The sequence below is a fragment of the Camelus dromedarius genome, chromosome 36 (genome assembly GCF_036321535.1).
Source record: "Camelus dromedarius isolate mCamDro1 chromosome 36, mCamDro1.pat, whole genome shotgun sequence".
Classification (NCBI taxonomy): domain Eukaryota; kingdom Metazoa; phylum Chordata; class Mammalia; order Artiodactyla; family Camelidae; genus Camelus; species Camelus dromedarius.
This window is the reverse complement of record NC_087471.1, coordinates 4,765,199-4,788,896: the sequence shown is the minus strand read 5'-3', so window position 1 is coordinate 4,788,896 and position 23,698 is coordinate 4,765,199. Positions and strand designations below refer to the sequence as shown.

The following is a 23,698-nucleotide window of genomic DNA, read 5'->3' as shown; positions in this document are numbered from 1 at the left end:
GAGGAGAGGCCCCGAGGAATGGCAGGGAGGGCGCCCCGAGGGGACTTTCCCCAGCTCCAAGCCCCAAGCCTTCTTGGGCCAGGTCCTACACTAACCCGCTAGGGCCACGCCTCCAAGTGGGGACCATTCAATGGCAGGGGGACAGGATGGCACGAGGGCCGATGCTCCAGGACAGGCCAAATGGGAGGCGTTCGACCCTCGCTCTGCGCGTCCAAGCCTGGAGAAGCCGCGTTCCCGCCTAAATCCGCAAAATGGAAGTTGCTCCCTCTAGCTTTTCCACTAGCGAAGGCTGCCGGTTCTGCGAGTGACCCCTCCCTTCGCGCCCAGGTCCATTACTAGCGTTTACTCTCTTCCAGAGTCTTGTTCATTTAAAACTGCTTCTTAAAAGGCACTACCAAATCCACCTTAGATCCAGCCCAGATCCGGTTTGGGGTAGCGCGGAAAGTTTACGTACGAGGCACTGCGTGTACCCCGCCCCAGCACACGGGGTGCGTGCGCGGAGCTGCGTGCAGGAATGTGTGCGCGAGAGCCGGGGGATGCAGGGCAGCCCTAACGTAGCTGAGGATGTGTCAGGTGGGAGCGTGAAACTGGGGTGCCCAGTGTGCGTGGGTGTGCCCGCGCGTGTCCACAGCCCACCGCCTCGCCGCCCCCGCTTGCCGGAACGTGTCAGCAACCTCACCTTTTCTTCAGCCCTCTCCCAGCCAGACGCTTCCTTTTTGGTGCTTCTGGGCGTTTACAGTAAATTCCGTGACTAAAACACGCCGGTGAGCCCGGCCCATGGACAGATGGATCAATCGCCCCCTTCCCGGATGGGGGAGGGGACCCCCACCCGGAGCCTCGGAAGCGGGGAGCTGCCGGCTGCCTTGGGAGAACTCCCCGGAGCCCAGCCCACTGCCGAGCTCCCACCGCGGAGCCCGGCGCCAGAGCCCGGGCCCGGGTCGGTCCCGGGCGCTCCCGCCGGGGCTGGGTGCAGCCCTTCTCCCCGACCCCTTAACGCGCGGTTTGGGGAGGTTCCTCGGCCAACGAGAAGGCGGCCAGGGCGCCCCGGCTCGGCAGCCGTCTTTCTGCACCCGGGAAAGCGAGACAAGTCTCGAAGGGCTGCGCCGCTGGGACGTGCGGGGGTCGAGCGCGCCGCGGGCGTGCGGGGAAAGTTCTCGAGCCCCGCGTGGAGAGCACACGTGTATGCGTACGCGGGGCTCGACCCGGGCGGGCAGGCGGCGCGAGGACGCTGGGGGCTGGCGCCAGAGCGAGGGTCCTTCTCCCTTGCGCCTTCGGGGACAAGCTCTGCTTCGGCTCCCTGGCCGAAGGATGCAACCGCCCGCGGAGGGTGCAGCCCCCTCCCCAGACCCCCGCCACCAAGCTGGAGTTTTTCTACCGCCCTTCCCCCCACGCCCCCGACATGGCTCGGGCGCCCGGGACTCCACGCCCTCGGGCCTCCGCTGAGACTTCCCAGGCCGCCGGGAGCCGGCAGCCCGGAGCGGGGCGCGGGCGGGGGCAGTGGGGGCTGGAGGGCGCTGCCCGTCCGCAGTGGGGAGGGGGTGTGGGGGATGGCGCGCGACTCGGCGGAGGAGGATGGTGCGGAGGCTGTGGTGGGTTTGGGCTGGCGCCCGAGCCTTGGCCGGGGGAGCCGGTCAGTTTCCGGCTAAGGCTTCGGGTCAATCCGGGGAAGGGCGGGCGGCACAGCAGAGGGAGCCAGCGGCGGAGCTCTCCTCTCGGCCCGCGTTCCCCGGCGCCACCGCCACCGCCGTGTCGCCGCCGCTGCAGAGTGTCGCTGCTGCGCCGCGCGCCCGCGCCCCGCGCCGCCAGCGCCTGGGAACCGGAGCGCCGAGCCCCGGGTGGAGGAGAGGGGCGCGGGCGCGAGAGCCGCGGCGAGGGAGCCGCGAAGGGGGAAGGGGGCGGGCGGAGGGAGGAGCAGGGAGAGGGAGAAGGGGGAGGGAGAGGAGAGCGAGGGAGAGCCGGAGAGAGCGGGAGCAAAGAGCGAGAGCCAGGGAGAGAAGAGGGAGGGAGAGGAGAGAGAGACACAGGCACGCAGACACACACGGTCACTGGAATTCCATTAGAAAAAAGTGACACGAGCAAGGGTTAGCGGGAGAAGATTTTTTTGAATCTTTCCTTCGTCTTGTGCGAAAGAAGCGACTCCGGTCTCTCGTCCTCGAAGCTCCCACTGGATTGTTCCTAGGCGCTGACACCCGTCGGTGGATTTCTTCCCTATTTGCGTTTTGTTCTGACCCCCGCCTTCGCCGCTTCCTTCCAGCCCTTCACTCTCAGATCGCTTCTCCCCCACCTCCCCAGTCCCCTCCCGGGAAGCGCAGGGGAATCGGACCCGCGGGGACTCGCGCCTTCCTGGACGAGCTGAGGGGAGGGCAGACCTGAGGACCAGCTGCCGGCTTGAAAGCAGATATACACACAAATACGTGTATATTTGATTTTACTGGGCAAGGGGGGCGTCGAGAGGCAGCCCACCGCCCTCCATTCCCACACCCCCTCCAGCCAGAGGCGAGAATCACAGGACTCAGGATCTTCCTCGGTGGACTAGCTGGGATCTCCGCATTGGATTTGGGGCTGATTATCGTTGCTTGGCTATTATTATTGTTGTTGTTGTTGTTTTTATCCAAGGGAGAAAGACAAAAAAACTGTGGGATTTATTTAACATGATCTTGGCAAACGCCTTCTGCCTCCTCTTCTTTTTAGGTGAGTACCTGCGGGCGGCGAGGGCAGCGTGTCCGCCGGAAGCCTGGGGCGGGGGGGAGGGGGCGCCGCGCGGGCCGCGCGTTCGGGCGCGAGCGAGCAGTCGGGAACGCCGGGGGCGAGCGGGGTGCCGGCGGGGGACGGACCCGCGGGTGCAGATCGCGGCGGGGCCAGCCGGGCCCCGGCGCCCCGGAACCGAGCGGGGCGGGCGGCGAGGATGCGGGCGGAGGGACGCGAGCCGCGGCTGGCTGGTTACGCGGGGGATTGGGAAGGAGACTTAGAACACCCAGACCCAGACCGTCCTCGCTCACTCGCACGCAGTGGTAGCGCTCATTTGCCTCCAAATAATTGGGTTCAAATTGCCGCAACTTAAGGAAAAATAATCCAACTCTTGATCTGGAAGAGAGCAGGGGAGAGGCTCAGTGTTGGGGAGAGAAAAATCCTGCCAGCCCCCCCTTTCCCGGCGGCTCCCCTAGTCGATCGCGGTGGGGGGCATGGGTTTCTCCAGGAGCTCCTGATTGGACATCTGTGGGGGCAGCGCTGGCAGCCTTCCCCCACCTGCCAATCAGCCTCTGGAGAATGCACCCTGCTTACCACTCTCCGAACCCCTTCTCAACGGCTCCACTCCCTGGAACACTTTTCAAGTTTCTCCCCACCCTATACCCTCCCTCCTGCCCAGACCCGAGCCAGATGGATGGGCTGGAGTGGGGGGTTTCCAGCCACTGTTCATTGCCTTCCCTTTGCCACCTCAGGGGCAGGAGACCCCCTGGCTGGTGGGAAGGCACAGGAGGGAGGCCAAAGTTTGCTTCCCTTGGGTGAAGGAGAGGGGTGAGGGAAAAAAAATCTAACCAGAACAAAGACCCCTGCTCATTCCATAAGCCCCCTCTCCAAAGGGCAAGGGGAGGGGCTGCCTGCTGCCCCCAACCCTGTCAGTCTCTTTCCCACCCCAAATTCCCAACCCATTAACCCTCTTTTTGTGTGATACGAATTCTCAGCTGCTGGGGAAACAAGGGTGTAGAGTGGGCATTCTTGGGGGTGGAGGTGAGGAATAGGGGTGTTTGCAAGGCTGTGTGCTGACCTGGCTGACCAGGCTGCTGCCCCAGCAGGTGCTCCAGAGAGGGAGCTGGGTAACGGTGTGTGTGGGTCCAAGGAGCACACAGCTACTTCAGTGTGGGTGCTGCTCCCACCACCCTGGTCTGCCTCTCAGCCGGTGGTGAGCCAGGCTGCCCAGCTGGGGCATGAGGGCACCCTTTTCCTTCTGACGGAGGGGAGAGGGGAGGCTGGGGGGTAGGTGCTGGTCACTGAAAGACATGGGAGGGGCATCTAATAAGTGTCCTCCTGACTAGGACTGAGGATTCGAGTTGAGGCAAGGTTGGTTGGCCCTGGGCCCTTTGCCAGCCCTTCTTCTTCCCCCTCCAGCAGGCCCCAGGTCCCCAGGAGGCCAGGCCCTGCTCTAGGGTGTGGCCTTCACTGTCCTGCCTCCCTGAGGCAGAGGTGGCTTTTCTCCGGGCCAAGCGGGGTGGGAGGGGCTGAGGGAGGAAACTGGGAAGGTGCCCCGGGTCCACGGAGCTCCTGCAGCCTTTCCCGGCAACCCTCTGTGAGCAAGACTCTCTCTCCGAAGGGGCTATTATAAAACCTGACCTTTTCTCCCACTGCCGGTTTGGAAACAGCTTTCTGGGGCCAAAAAAAACCGAGCAGGGCCAGGAAGAAAAGAAAATTGTATTTCAGGAAAAGCAGCTAGATTGCCTGCTTCTAAGCTGGACGTGCCCCTGGCCGGCAGGGCTCCCAGGTGTGGGTGCCTTCCCTTCCCAGGACCCCGGGTGGAAGACAGCAGCGCGGTGGAGGGGGGCCTCCGTCACCTCCAGGCCCTGCCTTGCCCCCATGCTGCAGGCAAGCTTGTTCCAGCTGTGGGGGCCGAGGAGTGACTGTGCTCCTGTGCACGTGTGGGTGTGCCGGCGGTCTGTTCAGAGATGCCTTCCCAGGTGTCTGTGACCCTGGTGAGAGGAGGGGGTGACAGCAAGGAGGGTTGGTCGGCATCCTCTTCGGTTGGAGACTTTCAGTTCCCTTCCCTTGAGAAGTCTGTTTCTGAAGCTGGGGTGCGGGGTTAACTGGGTGACCACAGGACACTGACAGGCTCTGAATTAGGCCAGCCAAGATCAAGGGAGAGGTTTGCTGTTAAGGAAATTTCAGCCGCAGGGCCCTTTCCTGGTGAGGAGCCCGCAGTTAGGAGTTGGTTGGAAACTCCACTTTCGGGAGAGGTTTTCTGGAGCTTGCGAGGTGGTGGGCCGTTTGCGTTGGGGGTATAGGGAAGCCCGTTCCTAGGAACCAGGGCCTTTGGCGTGCCTCTCCCCAGCTTCTGAGTGAGGTGTAGGGGTGGAGAGGCCTTTCTGGCCCAGCCATCTTGACCTCCAGTGTTGACAAGCTCAGAGAGAAAATGAGATGGGGAAGTGATGGGGGAGCATTCTTGCTGGTCAGAGGGCCCACCCGCCACTGTCATTCTAGCTCTTGTGGGGGCATTGGATGCATGAGGGGGATTTTAGTTCTGTGTGGTCTCCCTGCATCTTTAGAAATTGTTCCGTGTGTCTTTGCTTTTCTTGAGGGATCTGAGTTTCCTTCTGACCTAGAACTTGGGAGCAGCACCAGGATGCCCCACAACCTTTACTCTCCTAGAATTCTCGGCCAAAGGTGCCACGTTGCCGTGATTTCTTCCTCTGGCTGGCCTTGATTGGTTCTGGGGGTCATGACACCAGCCAGAAGGGTCAGAGACAGGTGGCAGTCAGGGGGTTTGGCCAGAAGATGCACCGGCTCTCTGGAGAGCATCTCCCTACCCTGGGAGCTGGCGGGATGAGGGAAGCCCTTGCTTTTGGCTCAGGCACCCAGGATACTGTAAGGATCATCCCTTGGGGCTCTAGACCCCACCTGTAGGGCAGGGCAGAAGTGTCCCTGTTATCCCAAATCCCTAGGCTTACTTCCTGACCTTTAAGCCTGTGGAGGATGCCCCTTTCTCATTTTACTTAAGACAGTGCAGCCTCAGGCAAAGCCAAGGTGGCGGGCGGTCAGGAGCCTGCTGGGATGCTGGGGTGAGTGAAGCCAGTGAAAGACCCAGGGCTGGGCTGGTCTTGAGGCTCCAGCAGGCCGGCCAGCTGGCTGGCTAGATGGGGCAGCAGGTGATAGCGAGGCTGGCTCAGCTCAGCTGCTTCTGGGTGGCCCAGATGCACCCAAGTCCTGCTCAGGGGCCTAGGAATTTGCTGAAGTCGGGCAATCAAGCTGCTGCTTGGGCTTGGGTGGAGGACTCTTCTCCAGCCTGCGCCTGAGCAGATGCTCCACTGTCTGTGGCCACATGCCACGCTGGCTTCTTCCGCGATCTTAGCCTTGCTACAGCCGTCAGCTCCTCCTCTCCCGAGGCAGAGGTATGGTCAGCGGGAGAAGGGAAATCTTTTGCTCTGGACCCTGAGGCCTTCTCCCCTCCAGCCCCGCCCCCTGCTCTCCTCCTGGGGTAGCCTGGGTCTCTCTGTTTCCTTTCCCCTCGGCGGCTGTCGGGTGACAGGCTTGCGGTGCAGCTCTCTGCCTCTAGGTGTCGCTGTCTCCCTGCAGTAGCTGCCCCCTGAGCGGGGCCTCCTGGGGGGAAGGAGTGAGAAGTGGTCACTGTGGGTAGAGATGGGAGTGAGGCCGGGGGGAATCTACGGGATTCTGAAGAAGGGGGACTTCTGCCTAGAATCTTGTTATGTCTGGGGGCAGAGTGGAGTAGAGGAAGCCTCGCAGATCACTCCTTGAATCTTGGAAAAGCCAGTCTTGGCTTTGGGCGGTGATGTGGCCCTTTCCTGGGGGCAGGATCTGAGCCAGGGGCTTAGAGAAGACAGGGGACAGGGAAGGTGTCTGTGTCTAGAGGAAACCTTTTTGGGAGCTTGCTTTTGAAAGGTCCAAGTGCCTTTTCCCTGTCCTTCCCCCCGAATCTCCTTCCCCGACCCGTTCCCTTCTGGGGACTGTGGGTTTGGGCATTTGGGGCCATGGGTCAGGAGGGTGGACTGAGTTTTGCTTGTTCACCATTGGGGAGGTGAGGCTCCATGTGCGAGGCCAGGGTCAGCTTGCAATTGACTTATTATTCGGCTTCTAGGAAGAAGGAAAAAATGGAGAGACAGAGGGGAGAGTGTTTTAGGGGAGGGTGGGGAGGAGAGGAAGAAGGAGAAAAATAATGGGAGAGGGAGAGAGGGCGAGAGGTGAGGGGGTTTGAAATGGAGTCCCTGGGCCCGCAGCATTCCCTGGGGCTGGGGCTGGGGTGGAACCTTCTGGGGATGGTGTGTGGTGCGTGCTGCCTCTGGCTGCACTGCTGGAATGGCACGTGTGGAGGGTGGGGCCCCCAGGAAAATGCCTCCCTCTGGGTTCACCTTGCCCATGGGGTCAGGTAGTCTCTCCCCGTCTCCTCATGAATTCTAGGAACCCAGATGGAGAGACTGGGGGGTCAGAGGGGCCTGTTCAGCCTGCGTGTGACCTTGAGTTGTCATTTCCCTTCTTTGGGCCTCAGTTTCCCCAGGGTGAAGTGCGGGTGCGCGCTGACTGCCGTCTCTAAGGGCCTAACGGGCTCTGAGAGTTAAGTCATCTGCTGCTGTGTTCAAGGCTTAGCTCGGTGCCTCGGCTGGACCTGAGGTTGCCGGGAAGAGGCCTGGGTGCTCTGAAAGTGAGATGCCGCTCTGCGCACCCCAGGAGGCCCTGGGGCCACCAGCCCTCTGCCGAGGCAACCAGCTCTCCGCTGAGGCCGTGGCATCCTTCTCTGGCCTCCTGGCGTCTCAGACTGTCTGTGGTCTTGTTCGGGCCTCTCGCTTTTCTGTGCTGCGCTCCCAGGCCCAGGGAGTCAGGTGGAACCAGGGCACAGGGCGACTTTCCTCCTTTGGCTTTGAGGAGGGATGGTGGCCTCGTGGGGTCCTTTAGCAGCCCTTGCTCTGACCCTCTGTCTGTCGGGGGGGGCTGCCTTTAGTCAGCCTCGATGAGCGCCGAGTAGAATGGGTGCGATGCTCCCAGAAGGGCCCAAGCCCCCAGGCCTGCCTCTGGGGTGGGAGCCTGCGGCGCCCCTCATTCATGCTTGTCTTCCCTCCCCACCACCCAGACGAGACCCTCCGCTCTTTGGCCAGCCCTTCCTCCCTGCAGGGCCCCGAGCTCCACGGCTGGCGCCCCCCCGTGGACTGTGTCCGGGCCAATGAGCTGTGTGCGGCCGAATCCAACTGCAGCTCCCGCTACCGCACGCTGAGGCAGTGCCTGGCGGGCCGGGACCGCAACACGATGCTGGCCAACAAGGAGTGCCAGGCGGCCCTGGAGGTGCTGCAGGAGAGCCCGCTGTACGACTGCCGCTGCAAGCGGGGCATGAAGAAGGAGCTGCAGTGCCTGCAGATCTACTGGAGCATCCACCTGGGGCTGACCGAGGGTAAGCCTGGCGGGGCCTCGACGGAGGCACAGGGATGAGGGTGGCAGCCGCATGGGGCCAGGGTGCAGCGGGAGGGCCTGGTAACCGGGTGGACTGGCCAGTTTTCTCTCTCTCCACCTGCCTGGGGAACCTGGAACCCAGAGGAAGTAGCTGCCAGACCCAGGAGGGCAGCTGTTGTTTGAGACACAGGGAGGAGAGAGGATGAGGCGGTGGTTGGGGGAAGGAGAAGGGGCCGGGGGTGCAGGAGAGGAAGTAAACCAGGGATGGCTGGATGGCTGTGTGGAGCAGTAACGAGAGAAGGTGAGGCCAGGGTACCCAGGTAGATGGAGATGTGAGGACCGACAAGAGAGAAGGGGCAGGTGCCTGCGTGCAGAGCTGTGAGCTGTGTCCAAGAGCAGACCAGCCCCTGCCACACCCTGATGGGTCTCCTGCCTTCCTGCTCCCAAGAGGCCTGCCCTCAGGTGGCTTCCTGATCCCACGCCTGGAACTAGGCGGCTTCACCAGAGCTCAGAGCAGCCTGGGCCAGCCTGCCTCCAAGGCCCGAGGCAGACCTGCCAGCCCCTCCCCTGACAACCATGTCCCCCCTCCCTCCCCCTCCAGACTGGAGGGTGGAGGATTTGCATATAATGGGGGACGGCTGGCCACCTGGGTCAGATGTTCATTTAGTAATTCAGCCCCTGCTTATGGAGAGTCAACTGCCTGCTAGGCATTGTGGGAACAGTCAGAACGGCCAGGGCAGCGTCTTCCTTCATGGAACTTATAGCCTGGGAGGGTGCAGGTAAGTAAGGTGCTTTCTGTCTTTTGGTGGCGTGAAAGCGCTGGGTGCTGTGGTAGCTCCCAGAAGGGGCATCTGACCCCTTTTCACAAAATCTAAAGGGCCTTCCTGGAGGAGGCAGCCTCTGAGCTGGGACTAAAGAGTGAGCTGCAGCTACCTGGTGAAGGAATATGGGAGGAGTGCAGGAGGCGGAGGGAGAGCGTGGGCCAAGGCTTGGACGTGAGAGAGCTGAACTCGCTCAGAGGCCTGCCAGTCGCTCAGTATGGTCCAGGCGGCCTGGAGTGGGGCTGGGTGAGTTGACCAGCACGTCTGGAAGGTTGTACGTGATGTCTCGGCCTCAGGACAGTGTTCACGTGGTTCCAATGAGGAGAGTAGGTGGGAGAGACTGGAGGCCGCCTCTGTGACGCAGGCCAGGAACAATGGCAGCTGACGAGGCGGTGGCAGGAAAGAAGGCTTTAAGTGCTGTTCCCGTGGTAGAGTCAACAGGTCTTGGTGGAGGGCCAGAGGAGTCCGGGTGGGCCCCCTGTGTTCTGTCCTGGGTGTGTGATGGGGCTGTTCACTGGAAGCCACGAAGGTTTTGAATTGGGGATGGGCTGGGAGATGATGGGTTTATTCTGGGGTGGGTGCGCCTCACTGGCCCTGCCTGCAGACGGCTGGATGTGCAGGGCTGGGGCTCAGGTGAGGAAGGGGGACTGGACATAGGGCTTTAGAAGTGGCCATCAGCCTGCAGGTGGTAACCGGGGCCAAGGGAGAGGGTGCAGTCACTGGGAGGTGGTCAGGGACAGAGCCCTAGGACTGCTGACATTTAAAGTGACAGCAGACTCTACAGGAGGGCCACTCTCAGAGGAAGGCGTGTCAGCAGCCTCCAAGACTCTAGATCCAGCAGGAGAAGGGTGGAATGTGTCTCTGAGGTCCTTGAGGTGAGCACCTGAGGTGGCTCCTGGGAGCAGAAGCCTGGTTGGGGGTAAGGGCTGGGGCGGCAGGGAGCTGGGAATGACCGCTGTGGACGACTCAGATTTTGTTGTGAAGATGGCAGAGGAACAAAAGATAACTTTTTAAAATAAAAGATACGAGAGGGTTGAGCAGTGTAAATTCTGAGGGAGGGCAGTAGCGATGGAGATGCTCAGGCCAAGAGGAGAGAGAGGTGCTCTGTGGAACTGTGCCCTTGGGAGAGGGGAGGGGTGAGCCTGAGATCTGAGCAGCAGATCTGCCTCCAGCTCCCGGAGAGGAGGGAGGAAACTGGGCTCGGGAGAGGGGTCTGGATAGCAAGGGATTCCAGACCAGTGGCCCAGAGGGTTTAAGGTGCCCTGAAAATAGGAAAAACCCGGCATGGAATGATTAAGTGTATCACCACCATTAGTAACGAAGTGATTCCTCTTAAATTGGGTGGTCACCTCTCCCATGTCGAGCAACCTCGAGTCCCAGAACTAGAAGTCAGCAGAGAGAGGGAAGCGGCCACAGAGCCGGGCATCCCCTTCTCTGTGAGTCAAGGAGCGGTCACCCCCCAGGCTGACTGTGTGCCCAGAACATAAAGGGCCCTGGTTCAATGAGCTGGATTGTTCGAATTCTTGTTTTCTTTGGTTTCAGTCTGAGGGAGATGGGGCAGAAGGTGGGTGGGTGGGCTTGCTTGCTGCGGGTGCAGGATGGACCAGGAGGGGATGGAAGAGCTGCAGGCGAGAGTCTGGTGGACCGCCCAAGAACCTTGCCATCGGAGGGGCTTCCCGGGCATCATTGCATCAGAGCGCTGGGGACCTTGGTCGGAGCCCTGGGCGACCAGACGGTCTGATGACTGGATTTATGCTGCATTCAGGGCCCCTTCAACCCAGGAGGGCCTGACTGGAGACGCTCAGTTCTAAGTCTTAAGATGGTTTGTCAGTTTATTTACTCACCCAACATCTGTTAAGCACCTGCTGTGTGCTTCCGGGGGTGAGAGCACTGGAGAAGCCGTGGTCCCTGTGCTGGTGTGTGCGGCCTGGGAGACTCTGCCCCCGGTCCCACTCTGGAAGGACTGACTCCTGCCTTTCTCCTTCCTCAGAACCCCCTCCCCTTGCAGATGGCACTGCCCCCCCTCTCCCACTGGATCTTGGAGCCAAAGGTGGTCTCTGTGCAGGGCTGACCAGGGCCTTTTAATAGCAGGTGGTGTTCGTCTGAGGGATGGGATCTCCCTGGGCGGGAACTGTTCCTGGTGTGGGGCGAGTGGCCTCCCGGGGAGGCTGCAGGCTTTGCCTCCTTTTTCTTTAAGACGCTTTGTAACCTGGTTTGAGCTGGGGGTGGGGGGATCGCGGAGAAGAGAACCCACGTGGGTTTGCACTTTGATTCTGGCTTCACTTGGGTCCCTGCTGGTGAGTGCCATTCCCCAGAGACTTGGGCCTGGCTTCTCCCTGTCCCTGAGGCTGAGCTCAGCGGTGCAGGCTGAGGACCCCAGCACGTGGGCAGAGCTGGCCGTGGCGGGAGTGTGGCCCCTACTGAGCTCCTAGACAATGCCAACTGCAAAGCACCTGGAGGTCGTCAGGTCCCATCCCTGTTCTGGTGGGAAAGCTGAGGTGCAAGGAGGTAGGTCGAGGTCTTCCTGCAAGCAAGCTGGTGGTGGGGCCAGGGCCCCGACTCCTTATCCAGGCCCCTTCCCGCTGCCCTGGGGGAGAGCTGTGGCCTTGGGCCTGTCTTCCCTTCTGCCATCACTGCCTCTATAACCATCAGTATTTACGCAGTGAGGCTGTCACCGTTGGCTGCACGGGGAACTTGAGACCAGGCTTCTTGCCGTCTGCAAAGGTGACACTGACGTTCAGGGTCTCCCTGGGCCTGCAGACGGGAAGAGCAAAAACCTCTCCCACGAGTCATCTCCCAGGTCATGGCCCCGGAATCTGACATCCTATGTTTGTCTTCAGCCTGGCGGCTGGGCAGGTCTCAGATCTCCCCCTAGTGAATTCCACTGCCAGGGCAGGCGACAGGAGTTGACTTAAATAAGATGGGCCCCTCCCAACCAGTCGTGGAAGAGGCTCTTTTCCCCAGAGACCCACCTCCTGCCCCAGTCAATCATGCTAGCCCGTCCGTGCCCAGGCTCAGGGCCATGCCAGATGCAGGAGAGACGGACAGAGACAGGCTCTGCTCTGGGGTGCAGTCCAGCCGGCCGGAGACTGACATATGAGAAGTTAAGCAGCAATGGTGCTTGTGTAAGAGCAATTTGGTTTTAAAATAACACTTTTTATTTCGGGGGACAGTATTTTTAATGTTTAATGGACTCTGGAGCCAATTGCTTGGATTTGAAATCTGGCTCGGCCACTTACCAGCTGTGTGACTTCAGGCAAGTGACTTAATGTCTCTGTGCCCCAGTTCCTTATCAGTAAAATACGGAGAATAATAGTGCCTACCCTCTAGAGAAATTAAGAGGATTACATAGTTAGTACATCTAAAGCACTTTCGTAGTGCTGGCGCGGAAGGAGCACGATCTAACATCGTTTTTATTCCAGAATGGATTCCTAAGCTCTAGTGTTATTTGCCCCTAACAGATAACCTGGCTAGTCACCCCACCCCGGGGAGTTTCTCCAGGGCTGGTGGGTGGAGTGGAGGATGCTGAGATCATACAGGCCCGGGATGGCTCTGCAGGTCCTGGGGGGAGGTGGGATTGGAGACAGGCCTGAAAGAAAGAATAACCTTTGGATTAGGTGAGTCGTCAGGGACCAGTGGGCACCCCCTGTGCGGGGTGTGGCCGGGCATAAGGATGCTCCTGTGAGGTGAAGTGAAGAGCGGGGGCCACTTCTCCAGGGGGAGTGCTCCTCCTCCGTGTCCTCTGGGGGCCGGACCCTTTTCTGGGGGTCCGTACTCTCTTCCGGGTCTCTGCCTGGTTCTAGCAGACAGACGCCTGGTCTGCGGACCAGTGGATGGCTGGCTGAGCCTCGAGGGCTAGCGTCTGGGTGACCTCAGGAGCCTGGCTGAATGAGTCCCTTGCAGGCAGGTTCCAAGGCCCTTCTTCCCGAGGCCGGCACCTTCCTGCCGGTGGCCCCCATGGGTGCTGCCCCACGTGTGTTCCTCTTTACGCAGGGGTTACCTGCCTGTGGCCCTGGGCCCTGGGTGGACAGGAAATCAATGTGTGAGGCTGTGGGTCATCACCTGTCTCCCCCGTCCCTTTCACACACACACATTCTGAGTGATTATCCATCGATTTCTCCTCACCATCCAGTCTCGAGAGGATATTTCGTTTCCTGCCGAGGCGCTGGCAGAGGGGGCGGGAGCCCCGATGAGGTGTGGTGGGTCTCCAGGGCAGCCTGGTGCCATTTATCTCCTGTCACTCGCTTGCTTTTCTGTTCCCTGAGCCTCCGCTGCCCTCCAGAGCCTCCGGTGCACCCCAGGGCCCCCAGGAGAGGGCTGAGAAGCAGCAGGTGGTGGGAAAGACAGGTGGGGAGTGCAGGAGCCGGGAACCAGTCAGACAGGAGCAGAGGGTCTGGCCTCCACTCAGCAGACCTTTAACCTGGATTCTTTTGGTGACATGATGAGGAACAAAAAGGAAATCCTGTCCCCTTAGCTTGGGCAGGGCTAGCCTGGTGTGATGGGAAGGAGTGCTGGTGTGGGGGCCGGGAAACCAGAGTCTAGCTCAAGCTCTGACATGAGTTGCTGTGTGACCTCAGGCAGGTTGCTTCACCTCTCTGGGCCATCTACTGTGAAATGAGGATGTTGTACAGAAGGTTTATGGAGGCCCTTTGGCTTCAAATCCTGGGATTTGTATCTGGCCTTCCATGGGCTATCTCCCTTGTGCCTTCTTTCCAGAAGCATTCAGAAGTCCTCAGAGGGCCGGATGTGCAGGGAGGTCATGAGAGAGACATACAGGCTGTTCTGACCTGCTCTGGTCAGAGAGGAGTGTTCGGCACTCCATTCCTGACCTGCCCCGTGCCGCGCTTTCCCTCCGAGAAGCCTGTGAGCCTGCGTCTCACGTGCTTCTCTTTTCCAGGTGAGGAGTTTTACGAGGCCTCCCCCTACGAGCCGGTGACCGCCCGCCTCTCGGACATCTTCAGGCTTGCTTCCATCTTCTCAGGTGAGTGGGCTCACTGGGGCCTCGCCAGATCTGCTCTGGTCCCCCGGGGCGGCAGATGGAGCCTGGGGCTTGGCTCAGGCATCCGCTTGCCAGCCGGCCCCTGAACACCTCTGAGCCTGGGGTCCTCATCTGTAGGAAGGAAGCCAGGTTGGGCGCGGCCTGAACCATTTATGGGAATTGCCTAGAATTAGCCTGCCATGGGGTAGGTCTTGAATCCAGAACCTGGGATTGCTCGTCTATTTTGTCACCCATCCTGCCTGGCTGGGTCCTTCTTTCCAGCTCTTCTGCTTTGGGCAAGGGGCTGGACCTCTCTGTGCCTCAGTTTCCTCAGTTGTGCGATGGGGAGGGTACCTACCTCGAGGGATGGTCCTGAGGTCTGAGGGTGGGCTCAGTGTGCTACCGGGCACGTGGGAGCGGTTAGCCATGGTTGCCGGTGCCTCATATCACATCCATTCTGCTCCGGGGTTCCCTCTCTTCCCCGAGGGCTCCGCTGCTCACATCCCACTAGGTGGGGGCCTCCGATTCCCAGCCTGTCCTCCCTGGGCTTGCCGGGGAGCGAGAAGACCCATCTGAGCTCCAGCATTGCTCTCTGCAGTCTGTGCGTAAGATCCCAGGGAGTTTTTTGGTTCTTTCTTCTTGGCCTGGTTCCCTCTGGCCTTTGGGTGACCAGTGGGCCCAGGGCAACCTGCCCCTGCTCGGGCCCTGGGGTAGGGGAGACGCTTTCTAGTCTTGGGAGCTCTGTCGGGGCTGGGATGAGCTCTTCCTGGAGTCACCACTGGTGCTCAAAGGGGGTCAGGGTAAAGTTGCTCGTGGGACCCCTGAGTACAGGGCCCCAGGCCTCAGGCTTCCCGGCACTTTGTGGCGGGATGTGAAGCCTTCCAGAGTTTCCTTTGCTCTAAACCAGAGTTTCTCAGCAGCAGCACCATTGCCATTTGGCCGGGGTAATGCTCTCTGTGGCAGGAGCCGTCCTGTACACTGCAGTGTGTTGGGCAGTGTCCCTGGCCTCTCCCCACTGGATGCAGGCAGCAGCACCCCTCCACTTGTGACAGCCCAGTGTGTCCCCTGGGGGCATGGTCACTGCCAGTGGAGAAGCACCACTCTAAACTGGGAAAGGAGAGACTCTCCAGTGAGACCCCAGCCCTTTCAAATGAAGGATTCTCTAGGACAGTGTTTCTCAAGATTTTTCTTTCATTATTGCCCCTCTAAGGAGAAAAAAATTCCCTCTAACTAGAGAAATGCCGTCTGCTTGGGCTGCTGTAACAAGTACCGTGGACTGGTTAGACTTAAACAACGGAAATGTATGCCCTCCCAGTTCTGGAGGCTGGGGTCCGAGATCAGGGTCTGGCAGGATTCAGTTTCTGATGAGGGCTCTCTTCCTGGTTTGCTGACGGCAGCCTTCTCACTGTGTCCTCACAGGGCAGGGGTGGGAAGGAAGTGGGCGATTGGAAGGGGAAGATAGAGAAGAGAGAGGAGAGAGAAAAAAGGGAGAGAGATTGAGGGAGAGAGAGAGGAAGAAAGACTAAGAAAATGAATTTCTTCCTCTTCTTATAAGGACACTAATCCTGTTGCGTTAGGGCCCCACCCTTATGACCTCACTTAACCTTAATCACCTCCTAAAAGCCATATCTTCAAATACAGTCATGTTGGGGTTTAGGGCTTCGGCATTTGGGAGTGGGGAGGGGACACAATTCAGTCCATGGCAGCAAATGACAAGTGATACAGTTTTGTCAGGTAGGATTGAGTCCTGGAGGCCTGCAAACCATTGTAATGTCTACATTTTCTGGCCGACCCAGGAACCCATTTTTGCTCCCTTGCGGGTGACACCTTCCTCTCTGGTTGAGAATGTGTGCTCCACGGGATTGAGATGGGCTGATACACATGTACCTGGTGGAGACATCCTGGGCCCCATGAAAAGGGAGGCACTGGCCAAAGGCTGACCATCTGGATACAACCTCGGGCTCTGGCGGTGGGCGGGAGTGGTGGTGGGTGGAACAGAGATTTCGAAGATGGTCTGTGCATGGAGCGCTCTGCCAGGGGCTCTCACCATCATCTCGGCAGTGGGGTGAGAGTTGAGCTTCCCTCCTGGCCCTGCCTGTGGGCTCTGTGCTGACTCCCTGAGGAGCCTTGCGCATCCCTCAGGGCTGGAGTGGGTGATGGGCTGACTGAGGCCCCTCCTTGTGCACTTTCTGATTCTCACAGTTGCTGGTTAGTTTTGGATGGGAATCCACCTTGGGTCACTCCTTCTGAGACAGAGCCTGGGGGCCCCAGCAGATGGAGGAGATGGGTGGCACCCGTTTCCTGCCCTGCCAGGAGCTCAGATGCTACTGCCTGGGTGGGGGCCATTGGGTTTACCTCCACTGTTTTGTTTGCCTCCAGGCTTCGTGTTGCTCCCTGTAGGTTGAAGGGCAGAGGCCCTCACCTCAGCCAAGGGCCCTGCTGCTTCCCGGACTGACACAAGTGTCTTCCGAGCAGAAAATCTTTCTGTAACGGACTTGACACTCCGGGACAAGGGTGTTGACAGGACAAATGAGGAAATGACTGGATCTGCAGCTCATTGAATTGGCTTCCTTTACCTGCTGCTCAGACATAACTGGGCCTCAGCTGACCCTGGATCCCTGGGCTCTGGGGACCGCTCCCCACTTGTGGACAAGGCCCTCCTTGCTCCTGTGAACCCTGCTCCACCCAGAGCAGCCCTGGGGTTGGTGTGTGGGTGGCTCTTTCTGGGGAAATGTGGCCACATAGCTGGTGGTCCGGCCACCAAGAAACCAAGTGAGCGGGCCATGGTTGGGGGGGAGCATATAGCAGAGAGAATGCCGGATGGGGAGCTGGGAGCCCCATTCCAGCGCATTCTCTGCATGGATCAGTTGATGGGCTTGGGCGGGCCATTTCCCTGCTCCAGAACTTACTTTTTTTCCCTGAAGAAGGAAGGTGTGAGCTTGGAGCAGCCTTTTCTCCCTCCAGGCTCATGGATGGTGGCCGTGTTGTTGGCACCAGGGGGACTAGGGCAGCTTGAACCTTAAGGTGGTCCCAGGCCTCCGCCTGGCTGCCCGGTGGCCTGAGGGGTGCACCTGTCACCCCACTGTGGCTCAGTGGCTCGGAAGGCCCAGCCTCGATGACCCAAGGTCCTGCACTGATTCTTAAGGATGGGCAGGCCGCCGCCTGGCAGGAGTATGTGGAGCCCCTCCCCACCTGCACACACTTACATTTGGCTGTGTGCTGCTCTGCCCCCAGCACCGTCTCTGTGCGGAAGCTCCCTTAGGCCGCACGGCCCCAGTGGGGCCCAGGGACTCAGAGAAGGGTGCTTTTGTGTCTTGGGGGCTCGGTTGTTACTGTCCTGGAACGTGTGTGTGTTCTTCACCTCTGCCGGCTCTCTCTGTGGGGGTTCTTGGAAAGTCTAGCTGGGATTCTGTTAGCCAAGAGGGCTGCCGGGACCCCTCAACACTCTCTGACGCCGAGGCCCTGGGGGAAGGGTGTGTCCTCCCCTGCCCTCTGCCCGCGTCAGAGACGGGCACTGGGCTTGGTGACTGGGTCTGGGGGTCCTGGTGTCCAGTTAGTCCTGAGTCCAAGGCCAGGAGGGGAGCAGTCTCTCTGCCCTGAACCATGGGGACAGTGTTGCTGGAGGCATCCGGGTGCCCTGCCTGGGGCCTTCTAGATGGGAAGGGAGATTTCACGGAGAAGAAGTGAGGTTTGTCCTGTTTCTATGGATTCAAACTTCCCCGGGAACCATGAAATGAGTGTTTCTGGAGGCAGCTACGTGCCCAGGAAGAGTGCGGGCTTGGAGCCAGACAGTGCTGGGTTTTGAATCCTGGCTCAACCACTTAGGGCAGTGTGATTGTGGGCCTTGCTGGGCTTTTTTGAGCTGTAGTGTCCGTGTTTGTAAAATGAGAATGTGATGCCTGGTAATAGGGGCGGTCCAGAGGACTCCGTGAAGGTGGGCACAGGCAGTGACAGCCGTCCTCTCTGCTGAGGGTGCTCAGTAGAGGTGGGAGGGCTCCTGGGGGCTTGCCGTGGTGGAGGAGCTGAAGTTGAGAGTTCCTCCGCCCTCATGCACCTGTGACCCCATGAGTCCTGAATCCCAGCTGGTCCCAGCTGGGGAGGCAGGAGAGGATGGAACAAGGTGGAGAGAAGAGAGAAGGCTTCTCGGAGAGAGAAGAGATGGTTCTGGCAGAAAGAGGTTGCAGAGGGGTGAGGCGGATAGTGAACGAAGGGAAGTGCCCCATCCACCTGGGGTGAGGCCATCAAAGTGAGGATGAAGGGCAGTGGTTTCCCTTGGAAGCCGCTGGGCTCTACCTCAGGGAGAGAAGCAGCAGGCAGATGGCCTCTGCTGGGCTGTCAAGTGAGTGCGTCCTCTGTGTTCCTGGGGAGGCCAGGGGCCCCCGAGACCTCCAGCATCTGATACCAGCCTTGCCGGATGCCTGGGCACGGAGCCTCGTTATGCAAACACGTCTTGTCTTCTATAGCTAGAAGGGAACTCAGAGATCATCTAAGCCCACTTCTCACCTGACAGCAGTGGAACTGAAGCCCCAAGAGAAGGGACAGACTAGACTGGCATGCAGTCCTGCTTCTTCCGCTGCCCAGTGTGTCCCTCAGGCAGGTGCCTCACCTCTAAGTCCCAGTTTCCTCTTGCACAAACACGGGGCTGATAGCAACACCTACCTGCTCGAGTGTTTGTGAGGACTAAATGAGGATCTGCAGGGAGATGCCGGTCCAGTGTCTGGCGTATCGCACTAAAATATGTAGCTACTTAGAACTGACTGTGGAGTGGCTTCTCCAAGGGCTGCTGGCCGGCTGGGGCCGGGCTGGCCTGGAGCTTGTGTCTGGGAGATGGGTGCATGGCTTTTGGTGACGTCAGGCTGCTTCCTGCCCCCGATAGTGTTGGGCGGGGCCTGGAGTGGGAGGTGACTGAGTGATTTTCAGGGTCAGTGTGTCCCTCCTGCTGAGCTGCTGTGGCCTTAGCTGCAGCTAAGGGGACACAGGGAGGCTGGCAGGAGGCCTGGGCTTGGGACCTTTGTGGGTTGGGGGAAGAAACGATGAGTGGTGAGATCCTCAGTTGGCTGGCGAGCAAGCCTTGGGGGTGGGTCATCTTGCTTGGATGGAGCCAGGAGAGGCCTGGGGAAAGTTCTGGTTGGAGCTCCAGTGGGGGCTTAGGAGAGGAGGGAACCTACCCGTGCCAAGAAGCCTTACTGATGGCGCCTGAGAGATACCACCCTTCTGCTTCATGTCCTCGCACTTGGTTCTTATTACAGAGCTCACACTCGTGTGCTGGGCACGCACGTGTGATTGTGGGTGTGTGTCTGTGTCCCTGCACCCACGCGCTCCGTGTTCCCCGGGTGCCCAGCTCTGTACTGCGCCCCTGACGCGTGCCCACAGAGGGTCCTGGAATAGAGGGCGGAGGTGGGCTTGGAGGCCTGCTAGTCCTAGTTGGAATCTTGGCCTGGCCCTACCGGCTGGTGGTCCACAGGGTGGGTCACTGGACCCCTCTGAACTTCATTTTCTCATCTGTAAAATGGAGCCTGCAAGGATGGGCAATGACGCGTGCCCGGCTCCCCCACTGGGCACCGGAGCCCAGAAGCTCCCTAGATGGTGGCCATGGGTGACGCGGTCAGGGGCTGGCAGGAGCCAGTGGTTTAGTGTGAGCTCTGAGACCTGCACCAGGAAGGATCCAGTGGTCCAGGCAAGCCTGAGGTGCCCCGCATGGGCTGCGTGCCAGCTGTGCTGGAGGTTTTGAGAAGGGCGGGGTGCCCGTGATGGCTTCATGGAAGAGGTGGGGCTGGGGCTGGATCTCGGAGGAAACCTGGAGTCTTCAGTGTGTTCCAGACACTCCCTAAGACACTGCTTTGAAAGGAATCAGACCACGTCCTCACTAGCCAGCGGGGCAGGCAGACGCCACTTAGGCACCCAGTAGGTGGTTTACTGATGGCGGTAGTGTCACCCCGAGAGCTGGAGGGAGGCTGCAGTTGGCGGTGCTGGGGGGAAATCAGGAGGGTCTTGGAAGAGGAGACAGCAGGATCTGGGAATGACACTCCTGGCAGTACCGTGCCCGGAGGCCAGGCTCAGAAGGAACCACACACCTTCTGGGTCTCGTGGGCTTGGAGGACAGTGACTGGAGGCCCTTGGGGACTCCTGCCCAGCGATTCTCTGGAACAGAGCTCGCTCGGCGTGACTGCCTGGCAAGGGGGCCCGGGTCCCCGGGAAGGGGCTGAGCTGCCCTGGGGTAGGGGAGAGCCTTAGCCCGGGGCTCCCGAGTCAGTCCCTGGTGAAGGTCGCCTCGGTGGCTGTTGTAGGGGCGGGAGGAGGGCTGGTCTTGGCTTAACTCCGCTGGCGGCCCAGGGAGGCCCCCTCCTTGCCCTGGCACCACTGAGGGGGCGCCGAGCCTTTGCGCACCAGCCCCTCCTCCCCGGGATCGCTGAGCAGAAGGTGGGCTGGTGCCTGTGGGAGGCCCCGTGCTGAGGCAGCCCCATGAGGAGGTGGTGGGGGTTTGAGCAGGGAGGGCAGGGGAGGAGTGCGAGGAACAGGCAGCCTGCCTCCCTGCCCCCCTGCCCCCCCCCCCCCCACATGGTGGCTCAGGCGATAAACTGCTTATCCTCAGGTTGTCTCCCTGAGCCGAATGCAGAAGCGTGTTATTTAAATTTCAAAGTCACATTCTTCTTCTAACAGCTGTCAGAGAGTCTGAGTGTCAACGAAAATTGGGCCTTAGCGGCAGCCCTGTCACCTTTTACACCTCCCCCTTCAGGAAGAATTTGTCTGAGGGCCTAGGAGGGGGGTGGGGGGGAGGGAGTGTGAGGTGGGTGCGCCAGGGGACCACGGGAGGAGGCCACCTTCCCCACGGGGGGAGCTCCGCACGCAGTCCCCTCTCCTCTCCGTCAGTGCGGTGACCCCAGGCTCCCGCCCGTGGGCAGAAGGATTTGCTCACAGAGGTGTGAGCGTGCTGGTGACTTCATGTTTGCTTGCCTTTGTGTCCAAGGAAGAAATTGCGATGGAAAAAAAAGAACAGGAGAGAACAAAATTTAACCCCAGAGAGAGGCATTTTAGTGGTAGAATTTCAGGTGCCGTGGTTGGGGTGAGGTCTCTGCCCGGGGGGGAGCTGGGGAGGTACTTCCTGGTCCCCTTCCAGTCGCATCTTCCTGGCCTCCCCTTGGCCCTGTGAGGCAGGCAGACTCGGCCAGCGGCGGGGCTGGGGCGGCTCTGGGCTCTTTCGTGGCTCCTGAGATGGCTCTGCGGGGTTCTGTCCCCCCCAGGCCGGCTCCCCCGGCTCAGCCGGGAGCCGTGCTTGCTTCCTCTATCCAGCTGCAAGGCGGGGTCTGAGTAACCGCCCTGGGAGTGATCCTCCCAACCGCCTTTTAACCCCGTGCACATGTAGACAGAGGAACACGTCTGATTGGGGTCCAGTGTGTGCAAGTGTGTAGTGTGTGGTACGTGCACGGGTGGTGCGCGTGTGTGAGGTTGTGTGTGGTGTGTGTGTTGGTATGAGGTGGTGTGTGTGGTGTGTATGGAGTGGTGTGTGTGGATGTTGTGTGTGTGGGATGTGGTGTGTGTGGGATGATGTATTTGTGTACGGAGTGGTGAATGTGTGTGTGTGTGGTGGAGTGTGTGTTTGTGGAGTGTGTGTGTGTGGTGTGTGTGTATGGGGTGGGGTGTGTGTGCAGTGGTGTGTATGTGTGAGAGGTGTGTGTATGTGTGGAGGGGGCGAGTGTGTGTCGGGTGCTGTGTGTTTGTGGGTTTTGGCAGTGGCCTCCTTCTGCACGTGGAGGGGACGCAGGGGAGGCAGGCATGGAGAAGACCCGGGTAGGAAAGCGGAGGGGAGAGGTGGCCCTTCCCTCCGGGAGCAAGCATGTCCTCGGCCCCTTTCTTACTTCGCAGGGAAGCCCTGGGAACAGTGGTTGGGGGGAATGTGTCGGGGGGCTTTAGAAGATGGAAGTTTCTCCTCCTGATCAACACAGATCAGAGCACTGGACCTTCATGTTTGTGTTCTGGGGCTTCCTACTGTCTGGAGGTTATGTCCTGGGACTCTGGCCGCATAGGTGCCGTCCCTGCAGACGTGGTGTGTGTGCGAGTCCATCCCGCGGGCTCACGGAGCATCCCTGGCGTGTCATGCCCTGACCCGGGCGAACAAGACAGAGGGCTCTGCCGCTCTTACAGAGCTTATGTTCGATTAGCCTTAGACAGAGAAAAACCAAAGGAGCAACAAACAGATTATCAAAAACAGAAAGGAAGATGGTGATGAATGCTAAGCAAGGGCGAAAACAGGATGACGGACAGAGGTGCCTGGTGGCCACTCGGGATGAGGGATGCCAAAGTCTGGCTCCTGGGAAGGATCCAGCGTGGGAAGGTCTGGGAATGGCAGAGGGAACAGGAGGGGAGAGGCCCCCAGGTGGGGACCCTGTGGTGGAGGGTGGGACTTAGGGATGGGATGGTGACGAGGTGGGGCGATGGTTTGGGAGGTGGCCACGGAGGCAGGCAGGGGCCGGATCCCGAAGGTGCTGCAGGCCAGTTAAGAGTCTGGATTTCATTTTAAGAGCAACGAGAAACCTTTGAGGATTTTAGATACCAGCGCGGCACAGCATGATTTATGCTTTTGGAAAGATGACTCGTGCAGAGGGAGAGTGGGTCTGGGGCAGGGAGAGCGGTAAAGACCCGTCGCAGCCGCCCAGGTGCTGAGCCGGCAGGAGAGATGGAGAGGACGTGTGGAGCCAGGAGCTGCTGTGGGCCGAGCTGGGGGGAGGCGGGGCTGGAGGTAAGGACGACTCTGCTAATTTAGGTTTGAACAACCAGGGTACCACCATGTACCAGGATGGAGAAGACAAGGGAAGGAGCAGGTTGTGGGCAAGGAGTAGAAATCCAGAGTTCTCTTTGAACCACATGAGGGCTGAGATGCTTGTTAGAGCTCCACCTGGAAATGCCACGTAGGCAGTTGGATGGAAGCCTGGAGTTCTGGGAGGGGTCAGAGTTGATGTAGAGATGGAGGGTCTTGAGCATAGAGATGGTGTTTAAAGCTGTGGAACCACGAGGTCACCTAGACAGAGAGGGAGGCTGGGGCTCTCCACGCAGAGCAGGACGAGCTAGCAAAGGAGGCTGAGACCAGCGCCAGTGAGGAAGCGGGAACCAAGTCAGGGTGGGAGGAGCCCTCCCCAGGCTGGAAGGCTGAGTGTGGAGCAGGAGCCACCGGGCAGGGTGCCCGGGGGGTGCGGGGAGGTGGAGCCGACAGTCAGCCGGTGTGCGATGATTCCTGAGAAAGGGCAGTGGGGAACTGGGGTCCGTAGATGACAGTGCCAAGGAGCAGTAGGGCGGTGGACTGGTGTCCGGAATCTCCTCGGAGGAGAAATGGTCCCGAAATGACTGTGAGGAGGGAGCGAGACTCCCACCACGTCTGGGCCAGGAGCTCAGCTGCCCACAGCCGCCCAGTGGTCGCTTCTTTCAAAATCAGTTTGCCTAAATGACCAAGTCACTGATTTTACCAGATTTATTGATCTGCCAGAACTTGTTTCTTTCCATTATTTTTAAAGCTTTTAGAAATTCACATTTGAATGGTTTTCGTGGCTTCTGAAGATTTTTGCAAATGGTCTTCATAGCTGGATTTTAAGATCTGTTCAGTTTTTTGGAATCTAAGGGTCGGGAGTTGATGTAACTTCTGATGGCGAGAAAGGTATATTTCATAATCAGTAAAAAAAGAGTTAGCTTATGATTGGTGCTTCCGGTCTTCCCACGTCCATTCATCACAAGTGAAAAAAAGCTGACCGAGGATTTAGGTGAACCACATCAATAGGAAGTGCCTCGATTTTGGTTTTTAACTGTT

At 59.6% G+C, this 23,698-nt stretch overlaps 1 protein-coding gene across 2 annotated transcripts in view; it reads left to right on the top strand.

Moving 5' to 3' along the window:
- Positions 1–529: 529 nt before the first annotated feature.
- The window catches only part of GFRA2 (GDNF family receptor alpha 2), an 83,701-nt gene continuing 60,532 nt past the window's right edge, over positions 530–23,698 (top strand). The window contains exons 1-3 of one of the 2 annotated variants that reach the window (XM_064482456.1): positions 530–573; positions 7,790–8,104; positions 13,822–13,905. In XM_064482456.1, coding sequence (XP_064338526.1) covers positions 537–573; positions 7,790–8,104; positions 13,822–13,905 — 436 coding nt within the window. In that variant the 5' untranslated portion in view covers positions 530–536. Of the gene's footprint in view, positions 574–1,885; positions 2,692–7,789; positions 8,105–13,821; positions 13,906–23,698 lie in introns of those variants that run through there. The other variant, XM_010996333.3, reaches the window with a different exon arrangement.